At 43.7% G+C, this 21,550-nt stretch overlaps 2 protein-coding genes across 2 annotated transcripts in view; both read left to right on the top strand.

The window, feature by feature from the left end:
* far1 (fatty acyl CoA reductase 1) overlaps positions 1-687 on the top strand; it is a 37,194-nt gene extending 36,507 nt beyond the window's left edge. Inside the window, exon 14 of the mRNA XM_083763584.1 lies at positions 16-687. The gene's annotated coding sequence lies outside the window, so the exon portion shown is untranslated. The remainder of the gene's footprint in view (positions 1-15) is intronic.
* Positions 688-4,553: 3,866 nt separating this feature from the next.
* On the top strand, positions 4,554-20,535 carry LOC310858065 (ovochymase-2; the record flags this gene model as incomplete). The annotated part of the gene is made up of 18 exons (XM_083764120.1): positions 4,554-4,626; positions 4,848-4,945; positions 5,258-5,355; positions 5,757-5,929; positions 6,236-6,331; positions 6,510-6,691; positions 7,127-7,325; positions 9,868-9,990; positions 11,759-11,883; positions 12,072-12,165; positions 12,485-12,616; positions 13,188-13,313; positions 13,961-14,120; positions 14,788-14,842; positions 15,513-15,690; positions 17,274-17,431; positions 19,174-19,372; positions 20,326-20,535. 18 exons carry the CDS (start codon positions 4,554-4,556, stop codon positions 20,511-20,513), a joined length of 2,457 nt encoding a protein of 818 aa, XP_083620246.1. The 3' UTR covers positions 20,514-20,535.
* Between the last annotated feature and the right edge of the window lie 1,015 nt (positions 20,536-21,550).

Here is a 21,550-nt window from a genome sequence, read left to right as displayed (position 1 = left end):
GCAGGACATGTCAAGTTGAAGTCATTATGACTCACGGATATCAAGTTCGGATTTGACACCTTTTTTATATTATTTTACTTATTTCACTTTCTATGCCTTATATAAATTCTGAGGCTAACTCGTATGTTAATTTAACAATTTCTTCTCAGTGTCTTTGCCTGCTAAAAACATGCATTCGTATTGTCTTCTGTTTTGAATATTGTTCCCATGAAATTAGACTGCTACCAACCTGCTGTTAACTTGATTTGAGTTATCTAACTTGATAACTGATCTTCTGAGTTCTTGGCCTGTGTGTTTATTTACCTCCGGTGTATTGATTTTCCACTCTCAGAGGTAGTGTGGTGACGTGTCGGGCGTTCTCTGTATCATCTTGGCTCAACGATGATCTTTCCTCCACAACAAATATTCTGGTTTAATACGTTGAGATTATTTTGGGGCAACTCTGCCCTGATTGAATACTATGACCAGACGCCTGGACCCATATACTTCAGGAATAGGGTATTGTGATGTTTGATGGGAAATGTGCATAGGGTAGGTTGATAAAGCACAGGCCATTATCTCTACAACTTTGAAATGGAGGAATTTAAGTTTTGTTCTGCAGTCTATGTATGTAAAAAAAAATATTCAATCAATCAATGGGTGCCTTTTGTTTGTAAACCAAAAATAAATAAACAATGTTAAATCATATGCCTGAATTGGAGATTTTCTGGGAAGATCTTGATACTATTAAACTGTAAACTCAAATACCAGCTAGTTCATGCTAGTTATAATAAACAAGCCATTAGTTAGCCTTTGTTTATCCAGCTGGCCTGCTTCCTGTGGCACATTCCACTATAAAAAGCAGACCTAGGGGAGTGAGGCTGTTGAACAATTAAGATTGAATGTGATCATTTCAGATTATTTCCTCAATCATTGACAATTGGATTAACACCCTGGGGGCTAAAATGTAAATTCCATTGTTTTGTATTATGCATTACACTAATTCTTGTAATGACATTGGTGTAATAACGGATTCCTTTGTTTTTATTAGGTGGCCATTATTTCCAGGAAACATGATTAGTTGAGTTGTTTGTATAGTGACCCACAGAAGCTTGATAATGAATCCAAACAGCCCATATAACATGATACTACTAGCTAGTGGAATGATGGCTTTAGTTAATGCCCGTTAGTAGGTGTTGTGAACTCTTAAGTACTGGACCCTCGTCTGGTTTGACTAGTGTGTGCCGGCTGGGTGGTGTGTGACAATCCGTTTGAAGTATACCTTGGTAGTAGTTGGTACGGAGACAGCAGCGGCGGGCCCGGGAGAACAATAACGCGACACGAGACAGTATCACGCTAAAGGTTCACAAAGTTTATTACACACACATATAGAGCTGGATCCCAATGACGTGACAACGTGAACACTTGAGACATAACAACCGCTAACTGCAACAAGCTGACCTTGCTGTCTGAGATGTCTCTCGTAGCTACGTAACTATAAAGTATGCTACAGTTCAGGCAGTACACAATACATAATCAAGTACATTGTGTATTCACGTACAAGTACACAGCCATGGGCGATCAGATTATAACAGTAGGCAGTGGCACATAATGGGATAGATGTGACAGGATAACTGTTGCGTTTAAATGCTATTCCTTCCTAGACAGTGTTGTGTGATATTAGTCTGGTTTATATTAGCCAGGCTAATTCCTTCCACAATCTGAACATGATGCCTTTAGTTGACACTTGTTGCTGTGCAACCTGCACTGTGGGGATTTTAGGACGGGATATTGTTGCACAATGGAAATGTTTTATGTTATACCCACTGGAGCTAATGATCTAGTAGTCTAATAGAGCAGTTTACAAACTATATGGGAGATAATATTTCCCTCAAGTGTATCTCTTTTCTTTTTTTGTTGCTTTTCCCAAAATAGGTATTTTAACAATACAGCACTGATCCGTGCAAATGGATTGTCAGCACAGTGTGCACAGGGTTAAAGGCTTTTGGCATCTAACCTGCTTGTGTGAACCGTCCCGACAATGAAACCTGCTGATGAAGTGCAGCTAGGTTGCCAGCTTATACAAAGAATTCATCCACATTAAACGCTTATTGAAGCTCTATTGCACTTAGTAATCCCAATGACAAATGCTGTACTGGACATTAGCCAAAAATGCCGGGCTGCACTAAATGCCACCATAATGAAATAAACTATTTAAAGAAGGATTTGTCTTCATTCAAGCACTTGTTCTCACAGTGCTTCTTTATAGTATGTAAAAAATAGTGTTTTCAATGAATGAAATAGCTCTTGGCATCAGTGTTCCTGCTTAAATCCTTCCCATTCACTCTCCTCAACAACAGATGCTAAATACAGTACAGTACAGTACAGTACAGTACAGTACAGTACCATACCATACCATCATGTGTCCTTTTAATGTATGCAACACCTGGTAACTGCAGCACAGCAACCATGCTGAATCACAACTGTTCATGACCATTGCCCACTCACTCACTGCTGAGTCACAACATGGGCATTCCCATTGGGGCTGCCCGGAACGTTGAGCAGCAAAAACAGGAACTATGAGCTTATTGGGCTTAGTTGCAGGGAGGGAGCCACATGTGGGCTATAATGACGGAAGATAAAAAGAGGGACACAATTACTGTGTTTGTACTGTGTCACTTTTGCAGCGTGGCTCTGCAGGAGTCTAGCCATCTATAAGATGGTTTTGTGTGTGTCTTGTTTCCTCGCCAAATGTCTTGTGCACTGAAACTTACATTTTATAATGTAAGTCAGAGCTAGGGGCTCTGATTAGGCTGAAAACACATGCCAACAGCTGTAGTCATATGTCTGAGATCCACATTGGAGCCTAAATGTGCCTGTGATTGTTTATTAAATCAATTGTAAGGCAGCAAGCTGCTAGCCTGGCTAATAAGCCAGACTAACATCACACAACACAGGCACGTTTTCTTTTGCCAACGGCTGATTCGGTCTTGCTTATTACTAGCCAGGCTAGCAATAGTTGTTCTATGTGAAGCAGACATTCTGACCTGTGTCATTATTGATAGATCTGTTAACTGTGGAGATGCAGTCAGTGGTTAATGAGCATGACTGGGGGTTTCTCTTTATCTCTGTATGAACTATACACACTACTCCATCAAGCCTATAGCCCATCCTTTACCGCTCCACTAACCACATTACTGGGTCAGAGCAGATGCATATTTTGTAATAGTCTACCTCGTCTAATTTTCAGTCGGGCAAGTAGCCTACAAAACTGTCTGTGCTCTGAAGGCCTATTCATAGTCTGGATTTTCGGTGGTGAGGTGACCACCGCTCCGGTGGTGAGCTGACCACCGGAGCTGAAATAACGTTGAGCGGTGGTGAGTAAAAACAGAGAGACGGGCTGGAGCGGTGGTTTGCTCTTCACCGCGGCTTGTGACGTCATGTTGTAGTTCGGTGGTCACCCCACCACCGTAAAACCAGACTATGTATGAGCCTTGACTCACCTCTTGGCTTATCCATTTTTTCAAATGGTCTCCAACTCCCACTGACAAAACACTTCACCTTCAACATGCAATTTATTTTAAAGCGACAATTTTCAACATTATCTCTATATGCTGTATTTGTTGTACGACTAACGGCTCATTAGCTTCCATAAATGTAAGCATTTTTATGGCTCAGTTACAATTATGGGGGTTGATATGCAATCTTTTGCAACAATAACAAAGCATTGAATGTACATCAACTCAATTTGCCCAAAACTATAGAGGGTGACAAGCAGGTATGGAATTTAGGAATGGGTTTCACAGAAAAAACAAACAACATTTTATACTTTGTCATCTGACTGTGTCGTGTGCCGAAAATAGCTGGTCTATAAGTTGCATGAATTAGACACCATGCCTATAATTTATGCTCTGTTATACGACGCCTCACTCGCTGAAAACAGGTGATCTACTAGCTCTCACAACCAATCACATCCAGTGTACGACACTGTCGTATTTCCTACGACAATTTATAGACGCCTTAACAGACGATGTCACTGATAAGCAACAGCTGCATCTCACTAGCCAACACACAAGAGGAGGTTGAATGAACTGAAACCAGCGCTCCCCAAAACGACAGGTTTGGAGATCTGTTGGGAATTGATTACATGTAACAGTCACCCGTGCGCCCAGTCCCAATGTTTGTAAACAAACAAAGGCAGGGCAGCTCTACCAGTCCACTAATGGAATGCAGTGAAAGAAAATCGGTTTCCCGTACACCTAGTTTGTCTCAAAGGACAAGTTGACCAGTTTTTAGCACCTTTCGATCTGTTGTATTTGACCTTAGGAAAGCATTCACTTTCTGTGAGGGGACTATTGTTGTATGGAGGAGTGGCGTTTTCAACAGTCTATCTCCCAATAAACACCCTCTCCTTTCTTTTACTGTCTTGTTAACGAGGGACCCATAAGAAAACACTCTAAGCATGCACACACACACACCACGAGCACGTGAGCGCGCGCGCACACACACACACACACACACAGGGCCACATACTATAAGCCATTTTGTGTGTAGTAGTTTTGTGCGTTCTAGTGATGAAGACACCTGCAGCTGTGATCTGTGTCAGCCTCTGGGTGTACACTGCTCTCCTCCATGCTTCTCATACTGGTGAGTGATGACATACTTACTATAATCAATGTGTTCACTTCTGTTGTAATAAAAAATATCGTAAACTGAAGAGATTAAAAGAGCTAATTAGAATCCAAATATAATCATGTATGTGTCTTGTCTGCCGTGGAGTGCAGGCTGTGTTCTGCTTAATGGCTTTATGGCTCCATTTATGGACGTTATAATTAGAATTAAGGAGCACAATTTATCCTTCCAACCAGGGCCAAAGTGCGGCATCCCTCAGGCGAGGAGCCCTATGGACCATGCTCTCAGGATCGTAGGAGGTACTGAGGCCAGGCGCGGGTCTCACCCATGGCTGGTCAGTAATCTGTTTCTGGTTTTTGGGCAGATTGTCTATATTTGTGAAATGTTTTTTAACATTCTTAAATGTTTTTGTACGACAAAGTATATAGGGTTGAAGGGGTTTACTGTAGGTCTGGAATGAAATGATCTTCTGATGCGTACACACAGGTATTATGGCAAAAGGCTTCAGTTGTAAGACTAATTTATCATTCTAAATTGACTTGGATTGTAGATCTGTTCTTTTCAGCCAGTGGCTTCATGCTTGACTGCATTACATTGACGTCCAGGTGTTTGTGATGAATTTGCCTCGTCCGTGTCGTCTGTGCAGGTTTCTCTGAGGAACAGAGGCTCTCATTTCTGTGGCGGGGCCATTGTGTCTGACCGCTGGATCATGACTGCTGCCCACTGCTTTACATCTGTCTCAAAGTATGTTTATTAGTCATTACCTCAGTGGTTCTCGAAGTGGCGTCAGACGACATCCTTAAGTGGATTCCAGGGGGTCCCTAGCAAAAGTTGGTTCATTGAGGCATTCCACTTTAAACCCCTTCTGGGTCATTTGTAGGTCTACGTGGGCTTTTGTGTGCACGCCAGACAGTTTTTAGTTTGGCACAAAGTATTTTCAGACGGGTCTCCACGGCCTGATATGTACTGTATCAGTTTGAGGGTGCTTGACATGCAAATGTCAAGGACCACTGCACTGAGAACCCATTGCAGTGGAATGATCCCAAAGGAAAACGGACATTCTAAAATGTCTTTGGGACATGTCTGATTGGATTTTCATTTTCTCCTGCCTGGTAGTCGATGAAGTGAAGCTTCTCTTCCTCCAGGGAGTTCCTTAGCAGAGTGAGTGTGGCGGTGGCAGAGTTTGATCAACGAGTACGTGATGAAGAGGAGCAGATCCTCCTCGTCAAATCTGTCTTAATACATGAAAAGTACCAGCATGCTTTGCCCATGAGCTACGACATCGCCTTGTTGGAGTTAGACGAACGCATCCGTTTGGGCAAGTTTCCATTATTTACTCAGTATTTTTAGTTACACAGTATGTGTCGACAGTCAACTTTCCTGGTTAAGTAAATGTTCAAATATATCTCCTGGTTTGGCTATAATGTTCCTGCTATGGACGTATGAGTTTCAATCTGTGTCATCATGTTGTTTGACTCTGAATTCCCCTCAGAATGTGTGTCATTCTCCATTGTAAATACATTCTAAATACACATTTTGTATATATATATATTCAGTGGTATAACTATAAATGTAATCGTATTACTTGTTACAAGCCTCTGATGTGTAAGTCTGTTTTCTAAAGGGCCCCGTGTCCAGCCCATCTGCCTGCCTCTGCCCAATGAGAGCACCCCTCATAAAACCAGCTGCATTGTGGGTGGATGGGGCAGGTTGAGGGAAAGTAAGGATTCCTAGCATTTCACCTAAACACGACATTCAGTTCATATTGGACATACTAGTTGACATGTGACGTGGTGATTGATTGAATGGTTGTTCAAATTAAAGTATACACTTCATCATTCATTGCGGTAATGAATTGTTGTTAATCTGTTCTAGTGTTGTATTCTATTCATCCCCAGGGGGCCGTCTTCCCAAGGTACTGAGAGAGGTCCAGTTGGACTTGATGGCACCAGCCCGGTGTAAATTCATCCTCCAAACTGTTAGAACGTCCTTTCGGAATCGGGACCCAGCAGGTCGGTCTCGTCCTGCCTTCACTGTGCTTTGTGCCGGGCCCGAGAAAGGAGGAAAGGACGCTTGTCAGGTAGATGATTACATATTTAAACTCGGCTGCCAAAGAAATATCTTAGTTTTTCCAACTGTGAAAGAGATGTATTGTGAAAACGTTGAAGCAATTTGCTTCGTTTTAAAGTTGCCTTGATTCAAGCAGAATTTCAAATGAGTAGATCAATCTCATTACAGTCACTGCTAATAAGTGAACTATGGAAACAGGTGAAGCTGAATCCAAGTGGAATTTGGCCCCATTTGCAGACTTTTGCACAAAAAAAACACACAACTGTTTGACATATAGATTAATGACTTGTTAAAATGAACATTCTTTGCAGTCTAATTAAAAAACAATTCCATTTAATTCTTCAGTCCATCCTCTCCCTTGTCCAACTCTCTCACAAACAAGCCAAATATTTAGAACGCAAGTTAAAACACATGGTTTGTGCTCTCTCTCTCTCTCTCTCCCCAGGGGGACTCAGGGGGTCCTCTGGTATGTCCTGTGCGGGGCAACGGTCGCTGGGTAGCTGTGGGTGTGACTTCCTGGGGGAAGGGCTGTGGTCGGAGCTGGGGAAACAACGCCAGCCGCCAGCCCTCTAAAAGAGGCTCCCCGGGACTTTTCTCGGACGTCCGGCTGCTGTTGCCCTGGATCAAAAGCAAACTGAGAGACGGTATAGTACACAAAGTCTAATGACGTTACATACCCTATTAGGCATATCTTTATTGAGTATCAAGACGATAATCACATGGGCACATGTGTGTGTGTGTGTGTGTGTGTGTGTGTGTGCGTGCAGGTGCAGGACCCTGCAGTGTAAGGGATGGGCCCCTGACTGTCACTGAGGGGATCATCAGAAATCCCGCCCTCCCAGGTCATCGCTATGACAACAACGAGTGAGTGTTATTCCAAAGAAGGCACCAGGCAGTGACACACAGCGTCAGAGAAGGATTTGTTGATTGTACTTTTGAGTGCTGTAATTGGTTCAGACAGCTAGAGAGGAGGAGGCTCTAGGTATTGGATTCAGAGATGAATAGCATACAGCCATACACCAAGCGGTCTCCAACAGGAATAACAGCATTTTACATGATCTCTTAAGAAGGCTCTAACTGAAGTTCAAAGCCATGCATGAGTGTCGTGACCAGCCCTCAGGTGTGAATGATTATAACTCCGAAGCAGAACATTACTGAAGCAGCCCCCCCCCCCCATAACGTTGGAACCAGAGACAAAGAGTTCTTATACTGTAACTGTCAAGGGTGCAACGAGCAAATAATTCACTCATGACTTGTTTCAGCATTTCAGCACCTTGAAAATGACCTTTCTGCAGCTCATGATGTGACAGGGACAGCCAGGGCTTGTTTCACCCAGTCTTGTGATCTCTGGTAAAGTAGCTCTGGAGGTCGCCCCCCTTGACACCTTTTAATTAAGAACTCCTGGCAGGTTAAAACAAAAGCCACCAGATTAGCATTTGAATGCCTGAACTGCGAACGCAAAAGTGACCGAGTCCACTGAGACTCATTATGGTCTATAAAATCTTAAAGGAAAAATGTCACAACATATTTTAAAGGTTACTTCCCGTATATCAACGAGTCCAGTAGCTTGAATACAAGGGCGAGTGTAGCTGATCTTAAACTACCAAACCTAAAAAATAAGGTAGGCAGAAGCTCATTTAAATATACAGGGGTGGAGGATTGGAACAAAATCCCAAGGGAAATTAAATTTGCCCAGTCCTTATTTTAAAAATATGTTGAAAAACTGGCTCATGGGCAAGCTAGAATAGTGCTGTATCTATCTATTTATTATGTATTTATTGTTTTGTTTATTGATCTATGATGATGTCGTTGTCCTTATTGTATTAAGTTCTTCCTATACCATATGCTGTATTTATTTATTTGGACCACAATGGAATTAAGTCTTTGACTTTTTGTGCAATCCTGACAATTCTCTACTGCTCTTTTTTTTTAACTGTATCTTGAATATCTCTGCCCCCAAGGCCCACATACATGACATCGCTGGTTGGAACACGGCCTCTTTTTTTCCACGTCGTGAAGGTTCTTGTCTGAGCGACACGATGTATTCTGACACTGATCTTTCCTTTTCTTTCGGGTCACAGTGTTGTTTTCTCTCTCTCTCTCTCTCTCTCTCTCTCTCTCTCTCTCTGCAGACTGTGCCAGTGGATTATCAGGGCTCCTCCAGATCACAGTATTCTGCTGGAGTTCACTCACTTTGAGTTGGAGAATGACTCTTCTTGTCTCCATGATCGACTCACGGTCTCAATAGGGTCCCGTAGGCCTGTTGGTGAGTCTGGATTATGACACACGCATGCGCGCGCGCACACACACACACACACACACACACACACACACACACACACACGTGTCTCAATGATGACGTAAAAAAGATGTGGATCAAAGGACCCAATGCCAGAGTGTAATTGGTTTTCGATGGTGACGTAATGACGATATGTTTTAGTGTTGGGAGGATTAAAGGTAATGCTCCTATGTATACATGTATATAATCTGGCACCACTGCCGTATCAGGCACAAGTAGTCATTACTGAGATTTGACAGTTTGTAGCGGTCGAAAGTACTTGCGTGCTCTGCTTGCGCACTAGTTGGCCATTTATGGCCTACTAGTGTGCAACAAGCAAGTATGCACTCGACAGAGTGCAGTTCTAGTTTCATTTAGTTTTAGGTTGGTTGGTTGGTTGCATGCTGAAGACATGAAGACCAACATGAAGACATGTTTTGTATTTTGTGCTCACAATGCGTTGCGACAAAACATGTCTTTGTGTCTCTTTCCTTCCTTCCTTCCATTCTTCCATCCAGTTCTATCTCCTTTGTTCTCTCTCCCTTTCTCTCTAGAAATCGTCACCGTAACAACTAGTCATAGTAACGGTCTGCATTTAATAGTTGCTCTAGAGGCATGGACATTGTGTGTCAAACACATGCTTGCATGCCAAACATCAAACTGTACTATCCTAACACACCCTCTCTCTCTATCTCTCCCCATTCCTTTATTTTCTTGGAAAAATAACACGATGGGAACTATGCACAAAAAAAACACATTTCACCCACGTTTTTACTTCTAAAACTAATTAACCACTGTTTTACTTGTATCTCTCTCTCTCTCTCTCTCTCTCTCTCCCTACCTCTCTCTCTCTCTCTCTCTCTCTCTCAAATCAGCAACGTTCTGTGGCGGTGTACTTCCCGGCCCAGTGCTCCTGAACAACATCCAGAGTGCAGCTCTCTTCTTCTCCTCTGACATCACGGAGACGAGAAGTGGATTCGCCGTCAGGCATCGTGCCGTCCCACGCGCCACCCGAGCACATTCTGATGCCGGTGAAACATGCACGCCACACTCTGAGACATACAGTATAGCGCCGGAGGGGGGGTCAGAAGGGTCTTGAATGTCAAGGACCGCCTCTAGCGCCGTTCCCGTTTTTATTTGCGTAGTCGTGGTGTATTTGCTGCCGCTGCTTACCTCTCGCTGCAATGACCATTCTGAATGTTCTAGTATTTAGTCTAGTTTTAGTCGACTAAATGTCATATGATTTTAGTCGACTAAATCTACAGTTGATTTAGTCGACTAAAATGTGTTTTGACAGGCCTTGATGTCGTTGTAATGACATATTTTACACTTTGGTTGCATGCTGAAAATAGCAGATATACAATCTCTGAGATTGTATATCTGCTATTTTCAGCATGCTACCCAGCATAAAACTGGATCTCTTGTCCACTAGTCCCTTCCTAACATTTTAGTCTAGTTTTTATTTGTTGACGAAATTGTCAGTATATTTAGTCTTAGTTTTAGTCATCATAGATTCTTTTTTATTTAGTTTTCATTTAGTTTTAGACTACCTTAGAAAAAAGGTAGTCGACGAACATTTTTCGTCTTAGTTTTAGTCGACGAAAACAACACTGTACTGTAGCCTGCCCTACATGCAGTAACTGTACTGTACAGTAACATATACTGTAGCCTGCCCTACATGCAGTAACTGTACTGTACAGTAACATATACTGTAGCCTGCCCTGCGTGCAGTAACTGCAGTTGCTCTCTAGTCTCAACCTCTCAATCTCGAATATTGTCCCCGCACTTGTTACATCCCGACGCGGCGCCACTGCTCTGAGAGTGTTCAAATGGAACCACTCAGAGTTAAAGGGGTCCTTGCAGATAAAACACCTGAGAACCACTAGTTACTAGTGGCCTATGGTCACTAGTCACTAGTACTAGTAGTGACTAGTACTAGTGGACTCATAGGCCATAGTGTCATAGTAAATCAGTACACTCATACATATTCTGAAGCAAATCTGTAGACTTGGCATACAGTAATTGGGTCTTATGAGCAAAATAATGGTGTGTAAAACATATCATCTTGAATTTGCCACGGACAAGACCAAGTCTTTTTGCCACGGACGTATGTGTCCGTGTACGGACACATACTGATGACCCCTGGTCCTAGTGTCTTGTACCGTACTAAATGGTCGTGGGTTCAACTCCCACAGCAGGCTGTCCAGTGTCCACGCCTCGACTCCAATCAAGGTCATCTGAAATTGTTTGGGATTATGTCTTTTCAACACATCACATCTCATTATGGATTGGTCTTTGTTGACGTTGTCGTCACGGCAACCAGGGAGAAGAGCTGGTAGATGTTATGTCCCATGATACATTAATGAGCTGCACAAGACGTCCATGGACAGAGGGAGAGAGAGGTAGAGGGAGAGAGAGAGAGAGAGAGAGAGAGAGAGAGAGAGAGAGAGAGAGAGAGGTAGTGCGAGAAGGGGAAATGGACAGATGGATGGAGGGAGGGAGGGGAGAGGCGGTGGAGAAATCCCTTGCCACTGATGGAAATAATGTGTCTTTTGTTTTGGTAAATCAGTATCTGGGCGTGTGTCACAAAAGACTATTCTCTGTAACTCTATAGTAACCCTGTGTGTGTGTGTGTGTGTGTGTGTGTGTGTGTGTGTGTGTGTGTGTGTGTGTGTGTGTGTGTGTGTGTGCGTGTGTGCGTGTGTGCGTGTGCGTGTGCGTGTGCGTGTGCGTGTGCGTGTGCGTGTGCGTGTGCGTGTGCGTGTGCGCGTGCGCGTGCCTGCGTGCCTGCGTGCTCAGGGTGTGGGACAGTGGTTCTTGTCGAGGATCAGAATGCTATCCACAGCCCAAATTACCCACAATCCTACAGCAACAACTCTGTCTGCCGCTGGGTCATCTATGCACCACTGGGTCACATTGTTAAGGTGACAAATACGTTTTATATGTACATATCACAATATATCACAAAAGCTTTACATATGTGCACATATGTGGCATGTATGACACAATCTATAACAAAAGCTGTTAATAAACCTTTAGAAAAAACGAATGGATCTTGAACTGAACATGTGACTTGACTGATGGTTGTGCTTTCACCGTGTATCTGTCAAAGCTGGACTTTGAGGATTTTTACCTGGAAGAGTCCGAAGGATGTCTCTACGATGCTCTCACGGTCCTCGGGGATGTCGACGGAACCGAGGAGATAGGTGGGGATAGATCACTGTTTCCCAAACTGTGGGTCGGGACTCGGGATCCATTTGTGGGTCACGGACCCATTTCTTATGGCACGGCACCCACTTTGGGAAGCCCGGTGTTAAAGAATTACTTCAGATTTTTGGACTTAAAGCTGTAGGAAATGCGTGCCATTAATCTAGTGGTTGCAAAGGTATTCATTGATTGAACTCCCACCACGGGACTCAATTAATACCTTTGCAACCACTATATTAATGGCAAGTATTTCCTACAGCTTTAAGTCCACAATACTAACCCTTAAGCTGGGTATGTATTGTGGCTCTGTCTGTGTAGCCGTGCTGTGCGGGAGCACGCTGCCTCCTCCAGTCCTGTCCTACGACACTGTGATGGTCGTCCAGTTCGCCACAGACAGCACCATCACACACAGAGGCTTCCAGGCAACGACGACCTTCATCAGCCATGCAGGTTAGTGTCTGTGAGCCAAACCGAGAGAAAAGACATCCCCTGCATATTAGGGCTGCATCCATTGATCATTTTTCTCAGTGATTATTGTCCTATTGATAATATTTTTTTTATTCATTGAAAACACAGTGAAGCATGTTGAGGGTACCCCTCAGAAAAGAACATGCAGTAATCCTAGTCTCTATACTGCCTCCCCCTGGCCAGCCTGATGGAGGGGAAATAACTGGTTGGAAGAACGTGTTCCTTCCACGTGCTACGTCCTACCGGGGAAACTCCCCCCTGTCGGGTGACAATAAGCAGCCTGCTCACTCCTCATTGAAGGAAAAAAAGGAAATAAATAATAATAATAAAATAATAATAAAAAAAATGCACCAGGTGAAAAAAAATGGATTACAAAATCATGGGATAAAAAATAAGTAAATTGAGTGTAAAAATAATAAAATGTAAAAATGGCCAATGTGTGTAGTTTTTTTCCTTATTACTGTGGGAGAGTGCATGATTTTGATAATTGACTAAATCAATTTGTCCACTAGCCCTAGCCCTCAAATGACCCTTTCTACTATCTCCTATATAGACCTGCATGAGCAGGGGACAGTCAACTGGGAAGGGGAGACCGACAGTGAGCCGGACAAACGGACAGACGAGCAGACGGCTCACACGGATGATTTGGCAGCTAACGTCCGACACGCAACGCCACACGGTCGGTGGATAATGTCCTCCTGGTTCCCTTTTCCTTTCCACCCGTAAAACAATCGCGCAGCAGCACCAGAATTGCAGGTCGCCGTGTAATCTTATCTTCTCATCAGTTATGCCTCCTCTCTGCACGTTCATCTCGCTTTATCTGTCATTTCTTGCGATGCATCAGTGCTTCCAGTGATATTGTGTAACCGACAAAGCAGCATGATGTGTCAGAGAGGCCTTTAGAATGTGACTGCGATATTTGACGGTGAAACAAGACACATTCCAATATGGTATATAGAAGATACTATAGATAACAGGAACAAAAAAATAATATTATACAAGTGTAGTGCCTGGAAAAATATAATTGGGTTTTGGGAACACTCCTTTGCCTAGACAAAGTGGAAGATGTTTCCAATATATCAGTGGCTGAAAATAGTGCGTGCATGTGTCTTTCTGTTCTGTGCGTTTACTTTACACATGCATGCATATCGCTGCTGTCGGGCAGAACATCTTATCCCTGTGGGTTTTTTCCCGCCCTACTTTCTTATTTGAATCCTTGGACATGGGAGGTTTTCACCCTACAGAGACGATACGTAACCGAGCCTGAGTGGGTGTCGGCGGAGCCGTGTGGAATGCCTCATACTCCTGCTGTGTTTGTGTTTCCAGGTCCAAATGGCGGTGGTGGAGGTCCAGCAGCTGGAGAGGGGCCCCAGCAACGAGCTCTGCCCTGGGACATGCACCTTTACCTGGGTAAAGAGTTCCTCTGCTATGGGGTCTTGATCCAGACGCCCTGGGTCCTCACTACTGCACGCTGCATCATCGGCCTGTGAGTTACTGTTTAGCGAATCGCTCGTTCGTGCGCGCGTGTGCACACACACACACACACACACACACACACACACACACACTTTATTTTACATGCATCACTTGAACTTTTCAGCCAAGAGGTTTGGTGGTGTGTAGAGGGGAAAAGGAGAGCAGGCAAAGTACAGAACAGAAGGTTAAGTTTACTAAGTAAGGATTGAGGGTTTAGAACACCACATGTTATAACAGAGAAAAGATAATGAGTAAACAAAAAACACATAGTGATAGCGCTGTCAAGCACGTCTATGAAGCAATCTATGAAATCTACGAAAAGGTTAAATATGCAATATACAATTTTGTACAATATACTTTATGCAGCGGGGTTCTCTTCCCTGCTTCATCTCTCTCTCTCAGCTAAGGGGGTCCTTGGTCTCTCTCTCAGCTAAGGGGTCCTTGGTCTCTCTCTCAGCTAAGGGGTCCTTGGTCTCTCTCTCAGCTAAGGGGTCCTTGGTCTCTCTCTCAGCTAAGGGGTCCTTGGTCTCTCTCTCAGCTAAGGGGTCCTTGGTCTCTCTCTCAGCTAAGGGACGTCCTTGGTCTGAAAAACAATGAAGAGCCCTGTTTCAAAGGTTGCCTCCACAAGTACGTCTCATACTGCAGTATTATTCTGTTTGTGTGTCCGTCTCTGTCAGAGAGGAGGACGCCTCCAGCAGACTGTGGGTGATGACTACAGGAGCTGACAGACAGGTAGTGTGTTTCTCTCTCTGTGTGCCACAGAGAGACATAGCCTGGCGGCTCCAGCCCCGGATCGCTACCATTAGTGAAACCAAATGGAAATGTCAGGCTAACAGAGACACGGAATAACGTTCTGCACGATGACCCTTTGCATTCAGACCTGAGGCCCATTCTAAAAATAAAAAAAATCACACCCGTGTGAAGTGAAGATGATCGTACGTCGTCGTCAAGAATGGTGGTCCCTTATTGGCCAAGCGTTCCCAACGACATCTGATTGGTTAGCCGATTTGCTCGTCTACATGACGTAAAGTTTCCCTTCATTGTCAATGGCGTTTGATGTTTTGACGTTTAATTTCCGTCATATTTGGCGGAAATAATTTCTCCTTTCATTGTCAATGGTAAATAACTAAATATTGAGACGTGTGGGGACAATATTTAGCGGACATTTCACCTGAATTCCCCATTTGTTTTCAAAAATGTCTTTCCTGAAGGAAAAAAAAGCTGAAATAGCAGATCTACAAGCTGCTATTTCTTTTAACCATTTTTTCAAGAAAAGAAATCATGAACGTTATCTTTATGCTCCGATGCTCAATGCAACTGTGTGTGTGTGTGTGTGTGTGTGTGTGTGTGTGTGTGTGTGTGTGTGTGTGTGTGTGTGTGTGTGTGTGTGTGTGTTCTGTAGAGTCGTGGGGTCTCCAGGGTATTCCTCCACCCTCACTACCACGCTGCCTTATTGCAGCTCAGTTCTCCCCTGAGCCTAACGGAGCAGGCCCAGACCGTCTGCATGCAAAACAAAGACGAAGAACAGGAGACCCTTTCCGTCCAGCGGTGCACTGTCTCAGGATGGGAGGAGCCGACGGGTAATCTTCATCCACTACATTGTATACAGCATAGGCCTATATATAGTATATATCTGTATACTGCATGTATTCAAACGCTTAACCCATTCTGACCTGAGATCAGATTCATACGAGGTTTCCGCCGGACACACACTGGTCTGATGAACCCATTCTGACCTGAGATCAGATTCTAAAAAATGTCAGTCGCTCTTCGATTTTTCAAAAATAGCAGACCTACAAGCTCGTATCGCGCCACTCGGTGGCGCGATATGAGCTTGTAGATCTGCTATTTTTAACACCAAAATTGACACCAAAATGGGTGCCCGGTCAGAATGGGTTAAAAAACAATCACACTCGTGTGAAGTGAGGGCCGCTCTTGTCATCATGTATACATACGTCACATTCCGTGCTCAGCCAATCAAATCATCACAAATGTCATTCCGGGCCAATCACTTTTGGCGTCTTCACTTTTCTGCCCTCACTTTTATCTTCAGTACGTACTTTGCTCAGCCAATCAAATCATCGCTATGGGGTGACCAGCCAATCACAGGCCAATGTTTGTGTTCACACAGACCCGGAAAGCTGGGCATAGGAGGGGCTGGCGCCCCTCAACAATTCAGGGCAGCTACTCAGCTATCCCTGGCTGGATCATACCAAAGACCCCAAAAAATACATCAATCTGCCTCACGCTACAGCAACAGGAGATAGCCTCCTGCCCTATGGGCCCCCTGGCTCGGCAAGGCTACTTACTTACTTACTCTTGCACTGTGTACAACAGGAACAGGTACAATGGGTATTGCATTACTGGAGCTGCTCATTCCCAAATCCCAATGGCATCAGCCTAGTAATGTAGACCGTCCTTAGCCTCGTTCCCATGCCTTACTCATCTGCAAGAGAAAAGAGAAAAGCCTAGGTCACAACCTAAGGCTGCAAGAGAAAAGCCTAGGTCACAACCTAAGGCTGCAAGAGAAAAGCCTAGGTCACAACCTAAGGCTGCAAGAGAAAAGCCTGGTCACAACCTAAGGCAGAGAGTGTCAGGCCGGACATATTCCCCCCCGGATACGTTATGTTTTGAAACACTCTTTTCATAATGACCAGGGCCAGATTGTATTGCATCATGCGAGTGTCCGTTGGCACCACCCAATTTGCTGAGTTGGGAGGCACCAAAAATCGAAAATGAACTTTTTAAGCACTTTATTTTAGCCTTTATTTTATTTACCATTATCCTACTATATATATAATAATAATCTGTGTCTGTGCATGTGTGCGGCCAGACCACACCAATGCGTGGATAATGGTTGCATGTAGTAGTTGCATGTTGCAGGGAGTTACACTGGTGTGGACTGGCCTCAAGATAAGATAAGATACGAACTTTCCAGCCGTTAAGATCATGTTTCAGGGAGAGAAGAGAATTACAGTAGATACAGCATATTGAAAACAAGTATGACATGTTTCTATATGAGAGAGAGAGAGAGAGAGAGAGAGATGGGGCATATGAGTCACAGCTACTAGCAGAAATCCGCATTGACATACAGTAATCATAACCACCCACATGCTTGCACAGTCAGCCACTCTTGATTATGTTAACGTTTATGTTTTTATAGGTGACCTGAAGAATGCCACCGTGGTTTATGCCAGCCAGGTGTCTGTATTGAGCCGTGCTGAGTGCGAGCGGCACTGCACCTCCTCTGCCCTGCCTCATGATGCCATGCTGTGTGTCAGAGCAACGCTAGCACACAACCAGTCCCAACACCACTGTGTGGTGAGCAACAGCACAGAGCCGGTGTTGATTGATGTCCACTAAACCTTCATTCTTTCACAGACAAAAAACTATTTTGTCATTATTGTGTTGACTAGCGGAGAAGAAATCATTTTATGTTTGGTTGCGATCGGTGTGCTCTGAAAATAGCAGATCTACAAGCTTGCTCGTAGATATTTTCAGCGTGCAACCAAGTGTAAAATCTGTCATTACGACGCAGTCAAGGCCTTTTTTAGCGACAAAATCAACTGTAGATTTAGTCGACAAAATTCTGTATTTAGTTGACAAAAACTAGACTAACACTAAAGCATTTCAGGTGACTAAAATATGAGGAAAACAATTAATTACATTTTATTCAAAAGACTATGACTATAAAACTAAATCAAGTCAAATGAATTGGTTCAGATCCCTAAAAGTTGGTTCGGAACTGGAACCCAAAATCTACTTCTAATTGCCTTAAAGTAGGAACCAAAGTGGTCGTGTCACTATTCGGGAGATGCAGATGTGATGTAAACCATCAGTTATAGAAGCAAAGTCATTTTGGTGGAAAAGAGATCAGTGAGCCAATCAAGGTCAACACAAAAGGAATATAAGGCTATAGTCAGGATATGCAGATCATAGCCTACTTTAGTTTATTATAGCCCACTGTGTCATCCTAATTATTTGTTTCCCCATCCCTGTTATATACATAAACATATATAGATATACTGTATATGAAAAACACTGTTTCAGATCTCATGTACTTTCTATCACCCCATAGAAATCAAAGGAATGTAACATACATGATTGGTATATTTTACTAAGTTCATGCAGGGCAGAGCAATTTCGTTGGTAAATACCTCCCTCTAGTGGCAATACCTTGTACAGTAGATCAACAACAACTTACTCTTACTGTATATAGATTGATTGATTGAAATATTTATTAACAGTTTGCAGAATTACAGTACATTTCAAGCACAACTCAATACAAAGACTGTTAACTGTGAGTGGACGACCCAATAAAGCATTACACTTGTTTACAAGAGGGTCCACTCAATTCATCAGAACATTTAGAGAAGTACAAATAGACACTTCTATTCACATAACTCGAGAACCGTTCGCCCCACAGACTTCAAATTCGACACAAGGGTTCCACATCCCCACAGGGAGTGCAGTGTCGAGTCGGTCGGACCCACGGTTGTCCAGAACTGCCACAAAAGGACATCACTTCTGACATCACTGCATAGACTCCAGAGCCATGACGCACCGACTTCTGACATCATTCTGACATCTGCATAAATTCGACAAGCCTTCCATCCCACCACAGGGGGGGCAGTGCCCGGTGTCGAGTCGGTCGGACCCACAGTTGTCCAGAACCGACCCAAAAAGGCCTCTGCCCGGGGTCTGGACAGGGCCCCTGCCCAGACTCCATATTTGGGCATGCCTGACTGGCCTGTTCTGACATCACAATTATGTTCTGACATCTGCTTAGACTCCATATTTGGGCATGCCTGACAAAGAACTCCATTTATTGGCATAAAAGCGACACATATAACTGGTTTGGGCATACATTCCCAACTTGCATCGTTCCAAGTAGACCAGTGCCCAACGGGCACCGCTCTAGTACACCAAAAGCCGGACATTGATAGGAAAGATATGCATGGTTCATTTAGATAACAAGGTCAGGAAGGAGGATGGAGAAAAGTATACTGTACACTGTAAGTCTAGTTGTACAAATAAAATTCTGTTCTTTGCCACTCCTGTAGCGCAGCTTGGGCACAAGCTTGGTGTGCCAAAGAGCTGACTCCAGCTATGTGCTCGTGGGTCTGAGGAGGAGTGAAGGCCAGCGGGTGGAGACAGGGAGCAGCGAGAGGAATGAACGCTGTGAAACTTTCCATTTCCAAACACCAGCAGTGTTCACCTCAGTAGCAGCACTGAGGGACTGGATACAGAAACACATTTCTGGTAGGTAGCTCTTTCAGTGTGTCTTAACGTCACAGTAGTCCGGCAGCCGTGGGGGGTGTGGAGTGGGAAATTTGGTAGGCCTATAGTTTTTATTGGCCTAAAATATACATTCGTGAATCCAGTTGCTGACCAGCTGTCGGTATTGAGCAATTATTTTTGTGAACATACCATTAACAACCTAAGGCAAAAATGACAATTACATTTGTGCCAAACTTAATAGGGGGTTTTCATCATTCTAATTCCAAGCATTAGTTTTGTACCAAAAACACTCCTTAAAACTGCCATAGCCACTTGCCAAGCTTTAGAGAATATGAAAAGTTATTACCATAAATTATCCAGATCCACATAAGTGTAAAAGGCCTTTATAAATTAAAGCTAGATTAAATTAAAATACACCAACACGTTTCAGCTTGTGCCTTCTTCAGGGTAAAGTGAGGTATTGTGATGTGCAGTCCTCACGGGTGTGTTCACAGTAAGTACATGCGTTCTTTTTTCCCCTGGCCCCCTAGGGTCATTATACAAGAAATACATGACAAGAAATACAAAATAATATGGTATAAATCACAAGCTGTGGGAAGGCCATGTGTGCACTCGTGTTCCCTTTGTTGTCTCCGCCAAGCCTGGTGGAATGTGCGTGCGTGCGCACGCGCGCGCGCGTGTGTGTGTGTCTCTCACGTGGACTGCAGTCACGTGTGTGTTTATTATTTGTTATGATTAGTTTTGTGTTATGAGTAATATGATGTAGTATAAATATATATATATTTATTGGTTAATAGTATGTACCGGTATATATTTATATGAGGTAACTGGTGGCATTCTGAGGTGAGACACCTCCATCTAGTGTCCACCACATATATTCCATTCCATGAGCACTGGTGTTTTGAGAGATACCAGTAGCCCCCATGTAAATTCATTCTTCATTTTCCAAGCTGGTGTACTGTGTGTTCTTCTAGCTGACCTGGATCCGTCAGAACCAGTTGACCAACTGCCCGGCGACAGCAGATCCACATCTCACCGGATTGTCACAGATCACCAAGAGAGTTGGAACCCTAGAGAACATGTGGACCTGAGCTCAGAGGATGAAGATTACGACACAGACGCCTCTGGAGGCGGAGGCTGTGTAAACTGCTGGAATGACTGATCTCCATACATCTTTGGACTACTGAGAGGAAAGCTGTAAGATATTGGAATCTGTATAGTGATACTAGATATGTATGTTGATTGGGAAATACAATAAAGGTCTATAGCTCAGCAGGAATGGAAGGTTGAATTGTCCTCTGAATTGGGCAATGCTGTGATCCTAATTATCTGTATTGTCAAAAGTCCGATGTACGATTATATCCCTGATGTAACTCGAACGGCACTGAGTCATCTGAAGCGGACTTTGCAACTTTTGAACTGCAACTCGCTTGCCTGAGCTTGTTCGGCTGTGCCTCATGTCCGAAAACAAACGCTCCCTCACGTCTCGCCTCCTATGAAGACAATTAGCTCACAGTAGAAGAAAGATATATATATATATCATACATTCAACATTTAAAACTTCTTTAGTACTTGCTTAGAGATTTTTTGACATGTCTGCCAACTGGCTTCTGAAGAAGCCTAATGTATCACTCCCCTCCATGCTGTTACTATTGGGGAAACAAGTAGCGCAAGGTGAACATTGCAATGGTTGGTAGTTATATTTGAATATGGCTGTGGCCATGTGGGTCGGTGGTTAGAATCTCGGCTCCTCCTGTCCACATGTCGAAGTGTCCTTGGGCAAGACACTGAACCCCATCTTGCCTACAGTGGTTGCCACCATTGGTGTGTGAATGTGGGAAGTGAGGACGCTGGTGTTGACTGTTCGTCGCTTCACCTCCAAATGTATGAATGAATGGACCATTGTAAAGCGCTTTGAGTAGCCATGTAGTGCATAGAAAAGTGCTATAAAAATGCAATCAATTATTACAAAAGGTCTCTCAGCTCTATGGGATGAACCAAACTCTACTCAAGCTCTCGCCAACATATTTTGGTTGTTGAGTCAAACCATATTAAAAGCGTCTCAACAGTGAAAACCCAGTAATATATGGAGGTTGTGCAACGGCATCAGCTCTGGCTTGCTGCAATAAGTCTGAGACATGAGTGTCCACACAAATTTAGAAATGGGTCTATCAGAGTGAAGCATAGTCCAATGCTGTG

This window comes from Protomyctophum parallelum (genome assembly GCF_964188405.1).
Source record: "Protomyctophum parallelum genome assembly, chromosome: 4".
NCBI lineage: Eukaryota > Metazoa > Chordata > Actinopteri > Myctophiformes > Myctophidae > Protomyctophum > Protomyctophum parallelum.
The sequence above is the reverse complement of the archived record's forward strand: the minus strand, read 5'-3'. Positions and strand labels throughout refer to the sequence as shown.